The sequence below is a fragment of the Leucopleurus acutus genome, assembly GCF_964270905.1.
Source record: "Leucopleurus acutus genome assembly, chromosome: 5".
In the NCBI taxonomy this organism is placed as follows: Eukaryota; Metazoa; Chordata; class Mammalia; order Artiodactyla; family Delphinidae; genus Leucopleurus; species Leucopleurus acutus.
The window spans coordinates 52,881,033-52,904,980 of record NC_139147.1 but is presented as its reverse complement, the minus strand read 5'-3'; the positions used below and the strand labels follow the sequence as shown (position 1 = coordinate 52,904,980).

Genomic DNA, 23,948 nt, shown 5'->3' with positions numbered 1-23,948 from the left:
TTTGGTTTGGGAGGATTTATTTGAGGAAGTGAAGTCTACTGAGTGAATTAGAACAGATGGAGTCCAAGTACTTCCTCTTAACTTTCTCAGAATGTGAATATGGTGGGGACTAGAGAAGGAATTATGTATTGGTCCTTCTTCTTCATTAACATATGTTCTGTGATCTTGCGTTAAGTGTATATTGACAGAAACATTATTTTAATTATTGAGGCACAATCCTGAAGAGTTAGGTATCTATCGAAGACATTCTTCATATGTGTTTAATCAACCATCTGACAGAAATGAGGTGGAGTACCAAAACAGCACCAAAATTTGAGATTATGAGTACCAAATTTGACAATATGGTCAAACTTAATTTGCATATGACAGTAGTCAGTTTACAGAGAAAGTGGTGGGTGAAGTCATATTAGAGGAGGCATGTTGTGTGATCTATGTTTGCAAGTCAAAATGGAAGTACATTGCAGCTGGATTTTGATCCTAGTAAGTAATGTAAACGCTCAACAAAGATAAAGCTTAACAGAAAATATGTTTTGTGACATATACACATAAAGCAGCTACTCTCACATCAGTAATTTGTATAGCATTAAACTTTAAGGTAGGAGAGATGGCGAAAAACCTAAATTCAGTTTTAGATGAACTGTTCCCAGTCTTTTTCTTGTACCATCAAGATGCTATTATTGCCTTTCACCTCCTTCCCTTTCCAAACACAATCTTTTCAGTTACCCCTTATCAGGAAATAGATCACATAAACCAGAAGTCATCCTTAACCAAACAACATGCAAACTGACCCTGGAGGTTCTAAGGAAGTCTTTGAAGGGGAATACAGTTGCTTATGCATTCTAGCCACTGTACTCAAAAATAATATGACTTTAATTATTTAGATTGAATAGATTAATTGTAGTTATGATAACTGTATTATACTTAGGTCTTAAAAGATTTTCTGGTTTTTCGGTACACATACTAAAACGTTTACAGATGAATTTATGTAATGTGTAGGATGTACTTCAAAATTATCCAGGGGCGGAGGGAACAAGTAAACATATAGCTGAAACAAGATTGGGTGTGAATTGGCGGCGGGAGTGTGATGAATTGGGAGATTGGGATTGACATATATACACTAATATGTATAAAATGGATAACTAATAACCTGCTGTATAAAAAAATAAATAAAATTCAAAAAAAATTGGGTGTGAATTGATAATTGTTGAAGTTGGGAGATAGGTACATGCAGATTCATTACACTTTTTTCTCTGCTTTTGTTTATGTTTGAAAATTTATGTAATAATTTAAAAAAAAATGTATAAATGCATGAAGTGTCTACTTAGGGCCCAGAGTACAGCTTTCCATCCTTCATGCATTAAAGACACAGGGAACGTCAGCTCTTTTATATTTTAACTTTTTACTTAGTGGCATTCAACTTACTAAAACTAAAGAAAAAAACTGTACACCCATTTCTCCCACCACCCACTCCCCCACCTCTGGCAACCACCAATCTGTTCTCTGTATCTGAACTTATTTTTGTTTTGAGTTAATTAATTTTTAGATTGCACATGTAAGAGAGATCATATGGTATCTATCTGTCTTTCTCTGCCTTATTTCACTTACATAATGCCCTTGAGGTCCATCCATGTTGTGGCAAATGGCAAGATTTCATTCTTTTTTATGGCTGAATAATATTTCATTGTATATATGTACCACAATTTTTTATCCATTTATCCACTGATGGACACTTAGGTTGTTTCCATATCTTGGCTACTGGAAATAATGCTGCAGTGAACATGGGGTGTGCATATATCTTTTCTAATTAGTGTTTTCATTTTCTTCAGGTGAATATCCAGAAGTGGAATTGCTGGATTGTATGGTAGTTCTTTTTAATTTTTTGAGGGACCTCCATACTGTTTTCCATACTGCCTGCACCAATTTACATACCCACCAACAGTACACAAGGGTCTTCTTTGTCCACATCCTCACCAACACTTGTTATTTCTAGTCTTTTTGATAATAGGCATTCTAATAGGTATGAGGTGATATTTCACTTTGGTTTTGATTTGCATTTCCCTGATAATTAGTGATGTTGAACATCTTTTTATGTAACTGTTTGCCATATATATATCTTTGGAAAAGTGTCTATTCAGATCTGTCCATTTTAATCAGATTGTTATTTTGTTTTTGTTTTTGCTGTTGAGTTGTCTGAGTTCTTTATGTATTTTGGATATTGGCCTGTTATCAGGTCTATGATTTGGAAGTATTTTCTCCCATTCAGCTGGTTGTCTTTTCATTTTGTTGATGGTTTCCTTTGCTATGCAGAAACTTGTTAGTTTGATATAATCCCACTTGTTTATTTTTGCTTTTGTTGCTTTTGATTTTGGTGTCAGGTTGAAAAAATCTTGCCAAGACCTATGTCAAGGAGCTTACCGCCTATATTTTCTTCTAGAAGTTTTATGGTTTCAGTTCTTACTTTCAAGTCTTTAATCCATTTTAAGCTAATGTTTGTGTATGGTGTAAGATAATGGTCCAGTTTATTTATTTATTTATTTATTTATTGTCATGTGGTTGTCTAATTTTCCCAACACCATTTATTGAAGAGACTGTCCTTTCCCCATTGTATATTCTTGGCTCCTTTGTTGTAAATTAATTGACCATATATCCTTGGGTTCATTTCTAGGCTCTCTATTCTGTTCCATTGATCTGTGTCTCTTTTTGTGCCAGTTCCATACTGTTTTAATTACTATAGCTTTGTATTGCTCTGCTTAGGGCCACGAATACCACTTTCCATTCTTCATGCATTAAAGATGCAGGGTACATTGGTTCTTTCTCATCTTGCTCTTATATATTAAAACTATCTGTTTGAAATTATCTTATGTAGATCTGTAGGAAAATTCACTGCAGACACACAGTATGGGTCCATTTTGACTTTTACAATAAGGGGATTTTACGTGGATGACAACCTATATTGAAAATGTACTTACATTTAATGTTCTTGTTATCAAAGATAGGAGAAAGGTTTAACTTTCCTTAAATATTTGCTACTGTGTTAGAAAGTATCAGTGTAAGATGGGAGAATTAAGTATCAGTTTTATCATCTGTAAAATGATGGAGCAAATACTTGAGTTGCCTTGAAGCTCACCAGACTTGAGCACACGTGGCAGTAAACATCAAAGGATTTTGTACTAGCCTGTCTGTATCTCTTCATACCACCTTAGTTCAACTATTTTACCATTCCAAGTTTCTTTCCCAAATTATGTAGCAGTCGATGAATAAGGAATTGTTGCAGTTTCTTTTCATTAACCAATCCAGAAAGCATTTGTTTTTCTTTTTTTGACAATTTGTTTGGCAAAGGAGATGTTCACTTTGTTAATCAGAGTGACGCTTGGGAAAGAATAAACTACGTACCACAGAATCTGCCACGGAGTGTATGCTAAGTAATTGTCCAGTGAAAGGAGAGTGTTACTCCACCACTGATCAGAGTGTCACGGGAGGGCAGGTAGATCACCACGTTCCCGTCGTACCAAGTGCATGGGACAATCTTAAGTACTGAATGGTTTCTTTAAAGACGTTAGCTCTTTTCATTCATAGTCTCATCTCTAAAAATGATCCTCTCATGCGATTTCTGCCTTAAAATGATCTTATAAGTTTTATAATTTTTTAAAATAACATACTAGTAAAGTCAGGGTATAATGGAGAAACAAAAATATGGTGGTGAATGTCATATACCATCTATCTCTAAAAGTCAGCCTTATCTGCAGGGCAAGAAAACAGTCTTGTCCTGTTTCCCTCCCAACTGTGAATTCTTAATGTAGTTAGTTTTTGAGAAATAGAATTGGGAGATTTTCAGAAAACTTCAGTAATTACCAGTAAATGAATCTCTGGCCCAAAAGTATTTGCACAAATCCCTTTGCAGTATCTAGTTGGAAAGCAAGATGAGGTGCAAAGCTTGGTATCTCACATATTATTACATTCCATATGAGCTGTGTCAGGATGACAGGCTCTCAGGATAGATGATGATTTCTGAAAATAAACTTATTTTTTCGCACTGATTGCTTATAAACCAAGGCTTTAAAAGACCTAGGCAATTAAAATGGAAATATGTAGCCATAGTTATGTGCACAGGAACTTTTCCAGAATTGATTTTGAAATGGATTGTTCTAATTGATACTATTACTTTATTTATAATGAATTTTTATAAAATGTCCTTTTTATAGAATGTTTAATTAGCACTGGTGCCTTTTGGTAAAGTGGGACATTTAATTTCCAGTTTTCTGCAGGACTCTAAAGTTTTGATACATTAAAGTTGTAAATGAACATTCAGTAAAATAAAGTTAAGCTCCTAACTTTTTGATTTATCCTAAATCAAACGTTTTTGTAAAGAAATTTTTCTTAAAAAATTTGAAATTTTAAATACTGAATATATATTTTGTTGGTTCCCTGTTCTACTCTACCACCTTCAAGGCAGATCTTCCTCCACCCCCACTGCCTACCTGAAAACCTATTCTTTGCAACTTCTTTTTATAGTAGAACTTTGGCCCCTCTCAGTAGTGTTTTATTTGAACAAAGACCAATCAGCACAATTTTTGTGTTTGTTCAGGAGTCAGATGGCCAGGGCTGCCCCTTCTGTCGATGCGAAATAAAAGGAACGGAGCCCATAATCGTGGACCCCTTTGATCCAAGAGATGAAGGTTCCAGGTGCTGTAGCATCATCGACCCCTTCGGAATGCCGATGCTGGACTTGGATGACGATGATGACCGAGAGGAGTCCTTGATGATGAATCGGTTGGCAAATGTTCGAAAGGTAAAACTGGAAAACATAGGATTTTTTCAGTTGTTGTGTGGACATGAAAAAGAAGTGATGCTGTCGCAAGTTGGGTATGACGGAGTGTGGGTTTGGGAAGGAAAGATTCTGGAATCAAAAGAAAGGTGAAGATATAACTAATGTTGAAAGGCTGATGGAATCATAGGCTGAGAAAGAACTAGACTAATCAGAGTGCTTTCGCTGGTTTTAAACTCCAAAATGAGAGATGGTGAGAGCTTTCGTATAGAGAAAAACATCATCTGAGACTGGCAATAGCACATCTGTAAAGAAAAATTTAAGAAAGAAAATTATTAAAATTAGAAGTGATGAAACTGATGAAAAATAGTCTTTGTTGAAGTCTAAAAGAAGTGTCTGATAGTTATTCTTCTTATCAGGAAAGCCAGCCTTCTGTTTGGCTATTAAGAGGTCACATAAGATTTACCTTTATGAATTTACTATAGTCTGGGGTTTGCTTATCAATATTGCAGACTCAGAAAATTAACTTTGTCAGTTCACTGGGAATGGATGCCGCTGCCCAGTTGGAGTTTATGCAGCCAAGCCCACAAGAGACTACTCAATGAACCAGAATGCCAATTGAGTAATTAACGAACCAGAAACATAATGATCAAGAGAGCTGGACTCTAAGCCATCAGGCTATTCTCTGTACAAAAAGATACATGAAATTCAGATTACACTCGAAGTTTTTTGCTCCTAAAATCAGAGAAATGGCAGCGAGTGTTATGAAAGCATCTGCACACACAGTATGAAGGTGCCCCCCGCTTCCTTCTGACGGCAGGCATGGCTAATCAATCATGGTTCTCATTCCTGCTGAGTTCAGACGTGGCCTGCACAGCCTTATAGAACCCCCACTGCAATTCATTAGGATTTGGCAGGTAACATGCAGCCTATTTGCCATCTAGGTGGAACGATGATAAAGTGTAATGGCAGAAGATTGTATTTGCCATATGCGTCCATCTCTGTGGTAGGGAAACACTTGGTGCAGGAAACAGATGAGGTGATTTGGGGGTTACCCATTCTTTACGGCTGTGTCAAAATTTACTTCTTGGCCTCCTGCATCTTCTGTGTTCCAGTGTTCCATGCTCACCAGGTACTTATCCTTAGGATTTTTAAATAACAAATTTCTACATAGAAGATATATTAATACCACCAACATGGCTACTCTCAAATTCTACTTTGGTCTGGGGTGATTTTTATTATTCACCTCATTGGTTTTTCATAAATGTCATAATTTAACTCTCATAGTCATAGTTTCTCTCAAGAGAAACTACTCTTGATTCTAGCCTCTAATGCTGACAGCTACATTCAGTTTTTACTTTTGAAGTTTGTGATCCCTCTGGCCCAAGAGATGGAAGAAAGGAAGTAGTTATCCCTCAGTAACCCTAAAGGATGGACAAGAAAAAAAAAAAAATCTCAAATTGAAGCAGGGAATTGAGACTTGATTTTAAGATGAACTCAATCAGTAACCAACATTAATATGTATATGAGCAAAACTCTTTCACATTTTATTCTCTCAACTTGAAGAGGTAAATATTCTTCTCATTTTCAGTTAAGGAAATGAGGCTCAGACTAGTCATGTGACATGGCTACATTAGGAGGTTGTAAAGCCAGAATTCAAAGTTGTGTCTGCTGGATAAAAATAACAGTGATATATCCAACACTCCATATGTAGCTTCCTTACATGCTGAGTGATGAAATGGTTTCTACCAAGTCAGATTGTGGACTGTATCCACAAATACTTGTCATATAACGTTATTTTAATAAAGTAGTAACATTTATGATTTCAGTGAGCTGGCAGTGTTCTGTGTTCTTAAGTCCTTGATCTCATTTAATCATGCCACCAATCCAGTAGAGAAGCTCCTGTTACTGTCCTGTTTTACAATGGAGGAAACTGAAGAAGAAAGAGGTAAAATAACTTGCCTAAGATCCCAGTACTACTATAAAGCAGAACTGGGGCTTTTTTCCTAACTTCAAAACTGTAGTTATGAGCCGTCATGCAATACACCTCTTTTGCCCTCTTTGGAACATGCTGCACACATTGTACTTCATAGAGTACGAGTCTGTGTTCTCTGAAGGTCTTTTCAGTTCTCTAATATAATGTACATCACGAATAGTTACCAACTCCCAGTGAGATGTTAACCAGAAGTTAAGAACAATTTGAACTGTGATCTGTTGGTATTAACCTGTAAAGATATTTATGCCCTAATTGGTCACCAAAAACCCAAGCAAATTCAATTAGGCCCTGCTAATTGATATATAAAAAAACTTTTACATCTGTTTTTCCATATACTAGCTGTATGTGGCTATTTAAATGTAAATTTTAAATAACTAAGATTTAATAAAATTTTAAAATTCTATTCTTTAGTCCATTCAACATATTTGAAATGCTCAACAGCCCCTTGTGTCTAGTGGCTACCCTGTTGAACTGTACAGATGTGGAACATTTTCTGTAGGTATTGAAATATCTAGTATAGATAGATATAATAGAAATGACTAATATCCAGTAGATAATTATATTGGACAGAGCGTTATTAGATCATTCCTGCAGGTTCTTACTAGAAGCAGCTAGGTTTCGTTGCAAAAAACCTTTTCTTTTAATTTAGTAACCTAATGGTCTTAGCTTGGTCTGAATATTTGACTGTGATCTAGCACTAAAATCAGCAATCTGTGCCCTGTTTCTGTTTTTCTGTGAGCTAATGATAATTTTACATTTTAAATGGTTATATATTTAACTGATTTTTTAAGTACCTACATAATTTCCTTGATTTTGCATCTTGGCTTGCAAAGCCTTAAATATTTACTATCTGGCCCTTGAAGAAAAACATTTCAGTCCTCAGGTCTAGGGCACCTTAAAGCATTTAAAGAATGCTTATTGAATGCATGGATAATAGGGAATGACAGAAAAGTATCTGAGAAACATACAACAGCTCAGGTAGTTCCAGTGAATGAGGTGGTAATGTTTTACAGCTAGGAAAAAGGCATTTCAATTTTCTTTACTAAATGGGCTTTCTTCCTTCAGTGATTGCTGTCAGGGGACGGGGAGCCGGGCCTTAAGAGTAATTCTTTCAAGAACTTGGTACACCTTACTGCTTTGGGGAAAATGGAGTTTACTCTATATGAGTTTGGGAAAGGTTGCAGTTTCAGCCTGATTTCCACTGACTTAAGTTGAAGCTTGAGCTTTGCTTCAGTAGTAGTGCTGACAATTGAAGGGAATCCCTGGTAACATAAAATGAACACACGACATTCAAAGGTGACTGGTGGTTTTCCCTGATCTTTCACGCACTCTCAAACCATGCATGTTGTGTTCCCTCCGGCACACTGGTGAGCTTTTTTTTGAGGGAGCTGAGAGGTTTTGACAACGATCTTCCCTTTAGTTTACCCAAAAAGGAGAAGGCTGGTGCTGCTCTCAGACATCATTGTCCCAGCAGTCAGCAGTGTCATTTAACAGAGCTTTCACTCGAGTCAGTGTCATTTCCATACTTTCTTATGACAGTTAGAGATTGGAGAAATTTAAAGAACCTGTAATCATTTAAGTTGAGGAATCATATTTCAGTTAAATGTATTTATGTGCACTGATCTGCCTCTAGACAATTCTAAACAGATTGTGAATTTTATAATATTTTGTAAATCACTGCCACTTAACTTTCAATAAAACCTAAATTTTACTGTAGATACAAGCATCAATTCTTTCTGAATAATTGGGAAAAACATTGCTATGGTATTATGCTCCCATAATACTTTATAGGTACTTCTACTTCAGGAGTTACACTAAATTGTTACGTTTCATTTAGAGGACTGTCTTCTCCATTAGACTATTAATTCTTAAGGCCAGTGCCAATATCTTATTTATCTTTGTGTTTCTTGGTACCTAGCATTTATTAAGTGAAATAACAAATGCACATGCATGTTCACATGGTCTGTGAGGGCAGTGGCCTGATTTTGTGCATCTTTTTCATTCCAATCTGAAGACTGAGTATATCTGTTACAAAATACCAAATTATAGATTCTATTCAGTTCTGTCTTATAGATGAGGCTATGAACAAATATCACAGATCACTTTGACACAGTAGCTCTTCTACCTGATTTTCTTCCATTCTGTTTTTTTCAGTGATTCTGTTGCCTCATTCATTCATTCATTTTAAAAACATTTCATTCTCTCAACTCCACGAGTGACTGTCAGTCATGGTCCAGCAAAAGGAATCAGTTTTCTTTTATCTGCCATTTCAAATACTCATCTCTGTCTTTCTCCTCTTTTATGAGCAGGTTGATGACTATATTGTGAAATTGTTTCTGTCTGTCTTAAGCATATTGCATTCTTTAAATTAGTAATGCTTCCATCATAGCATAGAGAACTGAGCTGTTTGTATATTCCTGTTGCCATGGTGATGTCCTGCAGCTGGAGTTTATAAATAGTAACATACTGAACATATAGAATGTAGTTTTATTGTTTGTTTTATAAGTTTATTTAGTAATGCTAATCATACAGAAGCAAATAGAACCTATACATCTATAATACAGTGTATTGGTTGCCTTTCTAGATATAGGCTATTTTATGAGTTTCACTAGAAGGTGTTGCAGGTTTTGCTTGAAATTGTACCATTGCCTGAGTTCTCAAGCTGTCAGAATTGCTAGGATAATTGGATCTGAGTGAGCCCTTAGAGGAAGTCCAGGGTGTGATCAGTAAGATCACATCCTTCTCTTTGACTTCAGTCAGATCAAAGCTAAGAAAACATGTCTGTTGCTATTCAGAATTTTGTTTCATTTTGCCAAAGGTGTACAGAATCTCAGCAGTTCCTTAGCAATTACTTTGATAGAAAATGTTTTTCATGAAACACATAAATTACAAACAAATGAAGATTTGATACAAGATATGTTGACAGGCTGGCCTAGTGTATGAACTGAGATTAATTCCTTTGCTCTTAAACATTATATTTTCTTAAAACAATATTTAAAATTTTAATGAATGACCATATAAGAGGAAAAACAGGTGTGACCAGAGGTCAAAGGAATTATTCTTCCTTTATCTTTTTTTTTTTTTTTTCGGTACGCGGGCCTCTCACTGTTGTGGCCTCTCCCCTTGCGGAGCGCTGGCTCCGGACGCACAGGCTTAGCGGCCATGGCTCACGGGCCCAGCCGCTCCGTGGCATGTGAGATCTTCCCGGACCGGGGCACGAACCCGTGTCCCCTGCATCGGCAGGCGGACTCTCAACCACTGTGCCACCAGGGAAGCCCCTTCCTTTATCTTCTTTTATACATTCTCCTAATGCTGCCATCACCAATTAAAATACATATTGCTGATTGAAAACAATCTATCATCGAATTCTTGCTTTTCCTAATAATGTGTGAGGAAAGGATCCGTAGTACTCCTGATCCTGAGGAAAGAATTCATGCGTATAGATCACAGTGTTTTTGCAGTGTTCTTAGGCGACTGTTACCTTTTTAACGTGACTTAGATTCCAACCGCAGGGCTCAAGTACATGCTGGAGCAGTACAACAAAAGTGAAGTTCGAAAATAACAAGGCATTTGAAATGTAGAACATGGTTCTCAAGTATGGGCAGTTCTACCTCCTGAGGGTATGCAGAAATATGTGGGGACATATTTTGTTGTCACAGTGACTGAAGGGTCGAGGGAACCACTGATATTTAGTGGATGGGGTCAGAGATGCAAAACATCCTGCAACCGTGGGACAGTCCCACCTAAGAAGAATTATTCGGACCACATGTCAACGGTCCTCACCTCTCCCGCTGTGCAACACGGGCAGAGTCATGGATGACTGAGCAATCCAAAGTCACAGGTTCATTGTTTGCCATTTAATTGCATTTTGTTTACTGATTTTCTTAAATCATGCAGAATAGTAGCATTTTCTATATTAGTACGTGAATATCAAAAAAAAAAACTACCTTGTCCAAGTGCAATGTGATGATATAGGGCAGCAGTCCCCAACCTTTTTGGCACCAGGGACCAGTTTCGTGGAAGACAATTTTTCCACGGACCGGGGCCAGGGACGGTCATGGTTCAGGTGGTAATGCGAGCGATGGGGAGTGACAGATGAAGCTTCACTCGCTCGCCCACTGCTCACGTCCTGCTGTGGGGTCCGGTTCCTAACAGGCCACGGACTGGTACCAGTCTGCGGCCCAGGGGTTGGGGACCCCTGATATAGGGGACCTTGAAGACACTGTCACATATTCCTCAAAAATAGTTTGAATATGTAGTAGTTTAGGAGAAGCTAGCACTTGAACTCTTGTACTTAGTTTTGGGTTGGCCTCCTGTGGTGTAGACTGTGAGCTCATGGTGGGCCTTGCTCTTCCTCAGAGACTTGCATAGTGCCTGACCTATGTTATATGCCATTGAGAAAGTTTTGTTTTTCTTTTTTTTCATTGAATGATCAGTGGTGACACTGTTCTTAACTGTACTATTCTTCAGAGAGCTATGGTCCCCGGAGTCCAGCAACCTGAGTTCATGTTCTAGTTTTGCTACTTAGTATCTATGTGCCTGCATTGGTTATTTAACTCTCTGTGCCTCAGTGACCTTGTCTGTGAAACCCTACCTCTGAGAGTTGAGGTTCAATGAGTTAATGAATGTAAAGCCATTGGAACAGTGCTGGTACATAGTAAATGTGAAGTATCAGTTGTTACTAGCATTATTTTTTATATAGTGTTATTTAAGACTCCTACAATATTGCTGTGCTTCTGAGAATTAAATATCAGTATTTTTGAGATGTCTATGGAAGTATTTTTTTCTTTTAGGTACTATTACCTGTCATTGTTTAGGAAGAAATAGACACCACAACTGGATTGGTTTGGCAAGAATTGGTTGTATTTCTTTACTGTATTAATGTATACATAATTATGATTACATTACATGACCACATTAAATTTACTGTACAACTATCTTATAGATTTAAAACTCAGAGAAAATGCAACATTGCCAACATGTCTGCTGGCATATTATTTTAAGGACTATGTAATTTAGATAAGCTTACAATAGTCTTATTTTCTACATAAGTAAATTAAAATGATTGAGTACAGGTAACTCTAATCAATACTCTGTAAATGACCTATATGGGAGAAGAATCTAAAACAGAGTGGATATATGTATATCAACTATACTCCAATAAAAATTAATTTAAAAAAATGATTAAGTATATATTCTCTAAATAGGGTGAAGAACTTAAGTAACTAAATAGCAATTGCTTATTGTTCAAAGCTACTGTAACTGGTATTTTGCCAGCAACAGGGCTTTCACATGAGGGCATTTTTCAGTGGCTAAAGATAATTCCCTTAATTCCCAGGATGTTCTTGTTTCTCAGCCATTTTTATGGAAATATTTCTAAATTATATGTCACTCTTCCCTGACTTCTCAAAATTGGTTATGCGGCTGAATGAACCAAAGGGCATAAGAAGCCACTATAATCAATGTGACATACTTCTTCAGGTTTACGTTTTGCTACAAGATTTAAGGGCAGGGCTTCCCTGGTGGCTCAGTGGTTGAGAGTCCGCCTGCCGATGCAGGGGAGACGGGTTCGTGCCCCGGTCCGGGAGGATTCCCCATGCCGCGGAGCGGCTGGGCCCGTGAGCCATGGCCGCTGAGCCTGCGCGTGCAGAGCCTGTGCTCTGCAACGGGAGAGACCACAACAGTGAGAGGCCCGCGTACCACCAAAAAAAAAAAAAAAAAATTTAAGGGGAGGTTGCATGCAGACAGGGGAAACATAACTTTGAATTAAAATCACATATATATTTGGATTAGAATGCAAAACTCTTATAAATGTTTAAAGTAAAATATGAAACTTCAAAAGAAATTTCAGGGTTTATAGAGGCTGGTCACAGGCTAGGAGATTATGTCCCTCTTATAAAAGGTACTTCAGGGAAAAGCAGTATAGCTCTATGTAGCTAATAATGTTTACCATTTTAATGGAGAGGGCCCTTGGGGTTATTCCACTTGCGAGGCTGTTTGCAGTTCTTTAAAGTAGACCCTATTGCAGTTTTATTGACCACCTCCCTGTCAAACCTCAAAGAGAGCTCTTACTCCAGTCAGCTCTTACTCCGTATGTAAGTTTCTAACCATTTTCCTTCTCTTCATTGCTTTGAATTTGTAGTATCTAAAAATTTTACCAAAGTTATTAGTGGAATGTCAACAATAATAATAATTTAAAATAATGAACCTCAGTTTACACACAAAGTTAATATCCATATTCTTAGTAAGCTAGCAAGGTGCTTATTCCTTGTTACTGTTCCTAGAGGGAGAAATACAGCAGCATTTTTCCATTGAGATGACTTTTCTTTTTTTATTTTTGGTTGGTTGGTTTTTTGGTTTTGTTTTCTAGGACTGTTAGAGCAGTTTTAGGTTCACAGAAAAAATTGAGGGGAATGTTCAGAGATTGCTCATGCACCCCCTGCCTCCACAACGTGTAGCCTCCCCATCGTCAACATTCCCCCACCAGACTGATACGTTTGTCGTAATTGATGAACCTACATTGACACATCATTATTGTCTAAAGTCCATAGTTTACAGCAAGGCTCACTTTTGGTGTGGTACATTCGTGGGTTTGCACAAATGTATAGTGACATGTATAGTATCATGCAGAGTATTTTCACCGCCCTAAACATCCTCTGTGTTCTGCCTATTCATCTCCCCCACCAAAACCCCCAGCAGCCATTGATCTTTTTACTCTCTCCATAGTTTTGCCTTTTCCAGAATGTCCTATAGTTGGAATCATACAGTATGCAGCCTTCTTAGATTGGCTTCTTTCACTTACGAATATGCATTCAGGTTCCTCCATGTCTTTTCTTGACTTGATAGCTCATTTCTTTTTAGCACTAATAATATTCCATTGTCTGGATGTGCCACAGTTTATTTATTATCCATTCACCTACTGAAGGACATCTTGGTTGCTTACGAGTTTTGGCAGTTGTGAATAAAACAGTTATAAACATCTGTGTGCAGTTTTTTGTGTGAACATAAGTTTTCAGCTCTTTAGGTAAACACCAAAGAGCATGACTGCTGTATTGTATGTTAAGAGTATGTTTAGTTTTGTAAGAAACCACCAAACTCTTCCAGAGTGGCAGTAGCATTTTGCATTCCCACCAGCAATGAATAAAAGTTTCTGTTGTTCCACATCCTCATTAGCATTTGATGTTGTCAGTGATCTGGATTTTGGCCATTCAAAAAGGTGTATAATGGTATCTCATTTTAATTTACATTTTCTTGATGACACATGATATGCAGCATCTTTTCATATATTGATTTTCCATCTGTATATCTTTAGTGAGGTATCTGATAAGGTCTTCGGCTCATTTTAAAATCTGATTGTTAGTTTTCTTATTGTTGAATTTTAAGAGTTCTTTTTATATTTTAGAGAACAGTTCTTTCTCATATGTGTATTTTCCAAAGATTTTCTTCTAGTCTGTGGCTTGTATTTTTGTTATTCTCTTGATAGTTTCTTTCACAGACCAGAAATTTCTCATTTTAATGATGTCTAGCTTGCCCAGTATTTCTTTCATGGATGGCACCTTTGGTGTTGTATCTAGAAGACCTTGTATTTGGTGGTCACTTTTTAGATTTCTCCTATATTATCTTCTAGGCGTTTTATAATTTTGCATTTTACATTTAGGTTTGTGGTCCATTTTGAGTTAATTTTGTGAAGGGTATAACGTCTGTGTCTAGATTTTTTTTTTTTTTTTGCATGTGGATGTCCAGTTCTTCAGCACCATTTGTTGAGAAGACTGTCTTTACTACATTGTGTACCTTTGCTCCTTTGTCAAAAGATCAGTTGACTATATTTTGGGGGATCTATTTCTGTTCCATTGATGTATTATATGTCTATTCTTCTGCCAAAACCACAGAATCTTGATTAGTGTAGCTTTATAGTAGGTCTTGAAGTCAAGTAGTGTCCGTCTTCCAACTTTGTTCTTCTCCTTAACTATCCTTTTGGCTATTCTGGGTCTTTTGTCTCCATCTAAACTTTAGAATCAGTTTGACCATATCTAAAAAATAACTTGCTGGGATTTTAATTAGGATTGCATTCAATCTGTAGATTAAGTTGGGAGAACTTTTCTTTTTCACTCCAAGCTTCTCCCTAAATTCCTACATATTGAGACTTCTTGAAGTGTGACTGTGGATAAGTATGAAATGATTGTACTACTCTTACACCATGTTCCTCATGTAAGCATTTGTTATCTAAAAGGGAACAATGGTACAGTACTCCAAAATAGACAACATAAATCATTTATACTTACGTTACAAATTACACATGAATATGTGTGCATGTAAATGGCTCTGTAATGGGTACCTTCTGAATAATATTCTGCATAGGCTATTATTTTAAAGTCTTTTGAGTTTGTTATGTTCACAAATGGATATGAGCAGAAGAAGAACCAAGAGGATAGTTAGTAGCAGGAAAATATTAGAATATTTTATTTTAATTCTATTTTATTAGAATGTTTTACTTAGAATATATTTTATGTGATAAAAGTTTTATCAATGTCCTTCATTAATTTTCACGCATTTAGAGAAATGTCCTTTTCATCATCCTTATAATACATGTATCTACCTTGTTCAGATATGAAAATTCATTAAGTAAAAATCTTCTTGGAAATATTATAAAATTGACTTTGATTATCTCTGGGATTGTCAGAACTCTCATCTTACTAGTAATTGGAGAGGTTTTCTCTTGTCCTGTTTTTAATAATAGCCTGGCAGGGTTTGAAGTTTCTTACCAAATGTTTTTCCATTTCCATAATAATGGATCCTATTAAGGCTGTTATAAAATCGCTCTTTAAAAGGTATGGATAAAATGAAGAGTGACTAAAATAGAATGAGTCCCTGATTATTATTGGTAATTGCGGAGCATGCTGAGATGAGCTTTGGACTACTTACTTCTTGGGCCTTTTCTCTCAGGATTTTCTGTTAAAATTGCAAATTCAGATTTCTCTATTCCTTATGGTAGTCATTCGCCTCCTATTCTAAGTGCTAAAGAATTCTGTAAATTTTGTCAGAAAAAATAAAGAATAGCATTTATTCATTTCATGAAGCAAAGGGTTTGGAAAAATTGGTGAATATGTAGACATAAAAGAATCAAATGTGGTCTTTAAATTTCTAGAGCACCAGGATTTCAGCCTGTTGAACTTACTTACCAACAACCAGCATTAAAGAAGTTAAGAGAAATTGTTAGTTAGACAGATAAGCTGGTGTGATGATAGTACAGGCAGGAATCAAGGCGCCCGGCTTTTGTATTTTGAAAGGTGCGGAAACGAAAAAAGATCATATATTCTGAAGTTCTGAGAGCAAGTGTAATACTAGAAAAAAGTGAGAATTACCTAAAATCAAGATAAAGGAATTATTCAAATCAGCTATCCTATAACTTGGAACTATGATTCCATCCTTCCCAGTTCTTGCAGTTACCTCTATATAAATGATTTTCTTTATATTGTGCAATAAATTCTGTAAAGTTAATTCTGTGTCCACATCCTAGTTTCTGCTTCCTATGCTTTCCTAGGTAATCTTTTCTTAGCTTTCCATTTCCTTGTCCTAATCTAATAGAGTGGACAGACAGAGATGAAGGAGTGACAAAGAAAGGATTTCATGTAATGCAGTGGCAAAAAGCGTATGATCCTTTTAAGAATCCCTTGATTAATATGCCTTTTTATTATACTAATTAATTGTATTTATTCTCTAGAAGATTAAAACCAGAAGAGCAGTAGTGAAGACAAACTGAGAAAAAATTATTCCCCACAAATGAAAAAGATAGGGGTTCACTATCATAATATATAAAGAGCTCTTTCAAATCAATGAGGGGTAAATAAAAGAATATGGTAGATAATGGGACAAAGAACATAACATGAGTGGGCATGTGGAGCATTGTGTGAGACTTCTCTTCTCCTTAGACTTTCAAATAGGAAGGGAAAAAAATATAATTGGTGATTACTCAAATAAATTAAAAGTGACCTTTAATGTGACCATCTACTAAGAATGTTTACAAATGTTCACAGTTAGCATTTGCATTTTACCAGCAATGAAAGTTAATGCAAAGTTTCAATATTCTAGTTGCAGAATTGTTCACAGAGACAACAAAAAGGCTTCAGCAAAGAAAAATGCATTATTATCTAAAGGGCACTGTTAAATCATCTACTCTTACATGGGGATTTTACTATAATTTAGGAGAACTCTGGAAAATGAATAAGCTATGGTGAATTTAGACCACATAATAAAGATAAAATATTTTTTTGTTTCTTCACATACTCTTCACCTATTCTCCATAAAATCCTTCTGACTAAGCCAACTTACAGTTACTGTAATGCTTCAAAATGAATTAGTCTTTCGGGAGGGTAGTATAAAATCACCTTGAGAATACAATATGAATTGTTCTTTTTTAAATATTTTTTATTTATTTTATTTTTGGCTGCATTGGGTCTTCGTTGCTGCGCGTGGGCTTTCTCTAGTTGCGGCGAGCAGGGCTACTCTGTTGCGGTGCGCAGGCTTCTCATTGCGGTGGCTTCTCTTGTTTCGGAGCACGGGCTCTAGGCGCACGGGCTTCAGTAGTTGTGGCTCGCGGGCTCTACAGTGCAGGCTCAGTAGTTGTGGCGCATGGGCTTATAGCTCTGTGGCATGTGGGATCTTCCCGGACCGGGGCTCGAACCCGTGTCCCCTGCATTGGCAGGCGGATTATGAATTTTCTTAAGCAAGTTCTGCTTCAGATTACATTCACAAAGCTGTAGAGAGTATGCTTGTCTGGAGGTAACTAGAAGTTCAGGGTTACTTCTGCAGCACACACAGTGGTTTGGATGTCTGTCCAAAGATTTTCAATATACCCTTTCAGTATCTTAACAGTTCACCCACTTCAAATCAAGTCCATCCCATTATTTAAACACACTAGGAATCTGGTAACTGCTTAAATACTAAATTAGTAGTTAAACCAGAAGTCAAGTTCTAATGATGATGGTGGGCTGCTGGATCTGTCAGGATTCTCCTTCCTGTTCCAGGTAATTAGGGAAGCAGGCAGGTAGTTGTGGAAGAAAAGTGCTTGGAGGAGCATAGGTCTTTGCAGTAAATGCAACAAGCAGTGAAAAATTTCTCTGCAAGTAACTGAAACAGTGAAGTGCTATGTATTCTCTGTATATCTACGTAAAAATTATTTCTTTACAGGATAGGAACCATGTGGATAGCTTTGCTTCTTGAGTCTTTTTTTGTAAAGAATAATAACCAGATCAATAAAGGATTTTTATCAGGTAACATTTTTTCTAGTTCTCAGAGAATGTAACTTACCCTTAATGGGAATTTGGAGAATTAGATGTCCTGTGACATCTCCTGATCTGATTGCTACGAACTGTGATGCACTTAGTTTGACACGAGGAGTTTTCTCTATTCTGTCCGTGATCATTTTTGGATTGGTATTACTCCGTAAGGTTCAAATTCATGACCACGTGAGGCTCCATGACTTTTGGGGTAAAAGTCATGTTATTTTATTAAGAATACTGGCTGCATGAAAATCAGCTTATGACTCTACAGTTTCTGCTTTTTCCCCTTCAATTAAGTAGGTAAGAGATATAAAAAAGAATCATGAAATTAATAAGAAAGGGGTCTTAAAATTTACATGTGAAAGTGCATCTGAATTTATTGACCTATTTTAAGTTATTTGGCATCTGTCGAGAGAGACAAAGAATTGACAGTCTAGCAATGTCATGGCAGTATTCCAGTATACCCGAGGTATGGTCTAGAAGCTTCTGCTTAGACACTCAAATTTATTTTTAAAAAGCCTTTACCAGGGGAAGCATAAGTCCCCACTCCTTCAGTGTGGGCTGCACATGGTAACTTCCTGGCAAAGAGTACAGTAAGGAAAATGGGAGAAAAAGTAAGTAGCTTTGTAGTGTAGAAGCCTTGACAGTCAATGCCTCAGCCAGGTAATCAAGGTCAACATCAACAGTGATGAATCCCATTGACAGTGTAGACCCTTGATGTGATGTGGTTAAAGTGTTACTTTACCAACATGGCCTTCCTTCCAAAAACACACAATGCTAGTCTAATCATGAGAAAAACATCAGACAAACCACAATTTTAGTAAATTAGAAAAAAAAAGACCTTCCATGATGTAACTAAGTGTGGACATGAACACAAATTTATTATCACATCTCAGTTAAGGACAGAATGGCTAAATCTTTCTCACTGTTGCTAGAATTGAAATTAAATTGTCAGTTGACATTGACTGCTCTTACAAAGGTAAGTAATGTTAGGGGGAAATGGCTTAAAAACAAGCTTAAAACTCCTTATAAATCCTAGCACTAGGAAATAGATGAATATCAAAGCATGCTAGATTAATGTAGTAGGTATAAAAATTAAGCCTAGGTCTCCAAAGAGGTAGGTAGTAACTGAGCCTTGAGAAGGAAACTGCTTGATATTTCAGAACAGAATATTGTTGTCCTAGTGAGGCTATCTGGTTAATTAGGATGGCTTTTATATCAAATAGGAATCAGGTGATGTCAAACACACACACACACACACACACACACACACACACTCTCTCTCTCTCTCTCTCTCTCTCTCTCTCTCTCTCCTGAAACAGAAAGGGTTACACACATACGTACAAACCAAAGTACTTGTTGATGGCTTTTTGGTGCTCTTTTATCTACCAGATAACATGGAAACCCTGTAATAGCATAGAAATCTATCAGAGTTTTAGAAGTACAGACTTTCCTAGATTTAATTGTTTTTAAAGAAGAACATTTAACTTGAGGATTTATTTTCCATGTGAAGGCTTGGGGGAAAATATCTGGTCTTAAACCTGTTTATTTTAAATACACAAATTTTTAAAACTCCTTGTCTGATTTAATTGGTTTATAGGAAAGTAGATTATGCACTGGATACATATTTTATATGGAACAAAATGATTTCTAAGTTCTAGAATGTACTATAAACCCAAAGACCTAAGAAAATTCTATAATACAGATAACCAAGAGCAATGTGCGTTACTGCATTGCATGTTTCTCATAAAATGTAGACAGGTTTCTAGAAGAATGCCTGCATTTGATTGGTTTTTTGTTGTTGTTGTTTTTGCGGTACGCGGGCCTCTCACTGTTGTGGCCTCTCCTGTGCGGAGCACAGGCTCCGGACACGCAGGCTCAGTGGCCATGGCTCAGGGGCCCAGCCGCTCCGTGGCATGTGGGATCCTCCCGGACTGGGGCACGAACCCGTGTCCCCTGCATCGGCAGGTGGACTCTCAACCACTGCGCCACCAGGGAAGCCCTTGATTGTTTTTAAACTACCCTTTTGCTGGTTTTTTCCTAGACCCTTTCTACAATATGTAGGAGAAACTAATCCACTTATTCTTTACATAATACTGCTCTTGAGGGACAATGTGAGCTCCTTCCATCTATTAATCAGAGTAAACTAAGTGAGTTTATTTTAACAGATGTGCAATGGCAGATACATTCTCAAAACCAAATGTCTTAAGAACTGAAAGGTATGTACTTTACACCTCAAATAAACATCATTCTCTTTTTATATTCTAGTGCACTGACAGGCAGAATTCCCCAGTCACATCACCGGGATCCTCTCCCCTTGCACAGCGAAGAAAGCCACATCCAGACCCTCTCCAGATCCCACATTTAAGCCTGCCACCAGTGCCTCCTCGCCTGGATCTAATTCAGAAAGGCGTAGTTCGGTCTCCCTGTGGCAGCCCAACTGGTTCACCAAAGGTAAATCAATTTTATTAGAAACATAGATAATAATTTTATGTGATGATTATTGATTGCTCAGGTTTTTAAAATTCCGTTACTCATATTTCTTATGCTCTTGTTTATGAACAACTTTGATGGGTCTCTCATTTTGTTTATAGTGAGTCCACTATCATATTCCTTGCTTTATTGCTATAAAAGTTACATAATTATTCAGAGAGGGCACATGTCTGTAACAGCCCCCTGATTTGCTAAAATAAACAGCAGAGTAAGTATAGTTATTCTGTAAAATGGATTTAAAAGGTCATTACATGTATTAAAATAAATTGCATGCTCTTATTAAATGATATTTTACACTCATTTTCATAGTGTCTTGACAAGAAAAATGTTATGAGAGTATATTTGCATAGGGCTTAAGATGTGATAGATTATCACCCAAGTTTCAGGGTGACTCAGAAGAGGGAATTATATGTACCTTTTATACCTGAAGGAATTAATTACAGTATTTGCAAACTAATTGCATTACTGTTTAATATTAAAGACATAATTCTATCTGTACATCTAGGCCCACAGTTTTAGTTCTGTGCAGATTTTTTTCCAAATTTGAAAAGGGAATATTTTGCTTTATTAAATATAAGATTTTAAATATTAATCCCATTCGGTAATATGTGTTACGGTCTAAAACTATTTAGAAGCACAGTATTTTAATAGCATTAGACTTTTCTACATTATAATTAACATGGTTTTAAGATCATATTAAGACTTTTTAGGATGTTATTTAGTCAGAATTATGTAAACACACATTTTTTTGCTAATATTTTCAAACAATAAAAGGACAAATCATTCATCAGATGAACTATGTAAATGAAAATAAAAACTGTGAAAGTCACATAGATTCAGTTCAGGAGCTTATACCTTCGTATTTCCACATAAGAATCAGACTGATTTTTTTTTTTTTTTAAGATCCATGAAACTCAAGTAAGGTCTGTAAATAATGCTGCTCTATTATTTGTGAATTTTCACTATTCTGGTAATAACTATTAAAGAACCGGAGCACATTTCCCCCTTGTCACTTGCTCTGTATTATAGAGGTGAACACAAAAATAACAAAACCAACATTTTCAGTCTTCCAAAGATACTACAAATCAAGGTGCTCTTTTAAAAAGTAAAACAACAACCACTTTGATGGTTTCTGCTGTTTCTCCTAAATCACAGAAACGTGCAAATAAAATAATTAATGACATTATTATTTTAATGTCAACCAGTCAAAATCACCATATAATTTTGATATTCTGCTACGTTTCCCTGTAGTCCTTATAATCCTAACATTTGAGTTTACGTATTCATTTTCTACAAAGAAATCTTAATATATTTGAGTTTTTCATTAATATTTTAAACTTTCATTAGTTGGTGATAAAATAAACTCATTAAAAGATGGCACAGGAATCTAATAAAGCCCTACTATGACTTAGAAAGCAAAAGCAATAGTATACTAGTCTGGAAGTCATTTCAGTGCATGGAACCTCTTTTAATGTTTTTCCTCTTGTGTTTCTTTAGTCTTCTCCTTGCATGGTGAGAAAACAAGACAAACCACTCCCAGCACCACCACCTCCCTTAAGAGACCCTCCTCCTCCTCCACCTGAGAGACCTCCCCCAATCCCCCCTGACAATAGACTGAGTCGTCACTTCCTTCACATGGAAAGTGTGCCTTCCAGAGACCAGCCGATGCCTCTGGAAGCCTGGTGTCCTCGGGATGTGCTTGGGACTAATCAGTCAGTGGGATGTCGCCTCCTAGGGGATGCCTCTCCAAAGCCTGGAATCACAGCGAGTTCAAATGTAAATGGAAGGCACAGTAGAATGGGCTCTGACCCAGTGCTTATGCGGAAACACAGACGCCATGATTTGCCTTTAGAAGGAGCCAAGGTAAGAAATACTCAAAGCTGAAGCTAAATAATCTGCTTATAGTCTTCTGATAAGAGGTAGTATAAAAGGTTGAGTGGTGTTTTTTTCGCCTAGTGTGACACTTCCCTGCAGGTCTTTAATTATCTGCAAATTGTAAATAATCAGAAGCTCATTAAAACTTGAACCTAACAGAAGTCAGGAAGAAGGCTCTAAGTAATGATTTAATTTTCATATGAAGACACCAGACAATTTGCCAGAGATTTAGTTCACCTTCCCTTATTTCATCTGCAAATTTTTTTCCTATTAATGTTGTCAATGGGAGAATCAGCAGTCTTTTTTTTATTTAACTCTCCTACTTCTATCTAATTTGAAAAGAAAGTTGTATGGTTATAGCATATCATCAATCAGTCATTGGAGTTATTGTTGCCTGGGACAGCACACCTTAGGCAGCCAGGTAGAATGAACTTCTCACATACATAAAAATACCAGGTCCAGTTCATTGTTGGAAAGCAAGGTCTTTCTCTATAAAACTGAAAGACTGTCACACATGTTGAGTTCTAACATGAAGGATATTACCACTGTCATTTATATGTACAGAAAAGAATTTAAGCATACAGGGCACCGAAGAGGCAGCAGCAGAAATCATTGAGTTTCGAACCCTCAGTGGGCCCCTGGCAGAGCTGTTCTGTAATGTTTTCTGGTATTTGTGTCCATGATATTTTTGACTCAGATCAGATCGTCACCATCTTCCTTCAGCTGAAGGAGGCTTTGCCTCTTTTGAAGACTGTAATATTTAAGTGTTCCCATCTCTCTTGATCTTAAGTGTTATTTTAGGGGAGTAGACTATTCCTTCAAAATAATAGTTTGTAGTTGGTGAGTTAATCAAGAAACAAAGAACTGTGAAGAATGACATGTACTAAATTCCTGTATGTGTGTACACACATGCGTGCACATGTGTGAAGGAAAACTCTGTATAAGATTTAATTATTCGTGATATTCTAGGGTAGCCAGGATAGCAAGAGTCAAAATTGTCTACTCAGGCATTCAAAACACAGGGGAAGAGTGGTGGTGGTTTGCCGTAACTCTTTGTTAGTGCCTTGTTGGTACCTGCAGGCTTTCATCTATTATAAATATGAAGATCTGTAAAGGTTTTCTTCAAGGTCATGCAAAGGTGATGTAAATGGAAAAGAAGGCACTTATAAAAGCATTTTTATAATGTTCTCTGAAAATGGAGAGCTTATCTTCAAAAGTATGTTTCCACAACTTAGAATCTTGATCAGAAGGATCTGCCTTTTTTTTTTTCCAGTGATTTTTTTCTTCCCTTTAGTCTCTGTTACTTTTCATTCATACATGATCACACTTGCCTTAAGGAGAGTGTTCAGAAGAGCTCCGACATGAATGGTTATATCTTAGCAACATATTACAATTTATTTCCTGAATGGACTTAGAAATACTTAAAATATAATAATTATCCTGGGCAATTCACTGAAGACCTCTTGTTTCAGGGTTCTTCTTAGATAATATGTTATACAGTCTTAGCACTAAATAAACCTGCCCTTCTAAGCCCTAGAAT

General features: G+C 36.7%; 1 protein-coding gene across 1 annotated transcript in view; it reads left to right on the top strand.

Annotated features, from left to right (window-relative positions):
• The window catches only part of CBLB (Cbl proto-oncogene B), a 211,273-nt gene that overhangs the window by 131,611 nt on the left and 55,714 nt on the right, over positions 1 to 23,948 (top strand). The window contains exons 9-11 of the mRNA XM_082840327.1: positions 4,586 to 4,789; positions 20,309 to 20,494; positions 22,031 to 22,396. Of these exons, the coding sequence (XP_082696453.1) occupies positions 4,586 to 4,789; positions 20,309 to 20,494; positions 22,031 to 22,396 (756 nt within the window). The remainder of the gene's footprint in view (positions 1 to 4,585; positions 4,790 to 20,308; positions 20,495 to 22,030; positions 22,397 to 23,948) is intronic.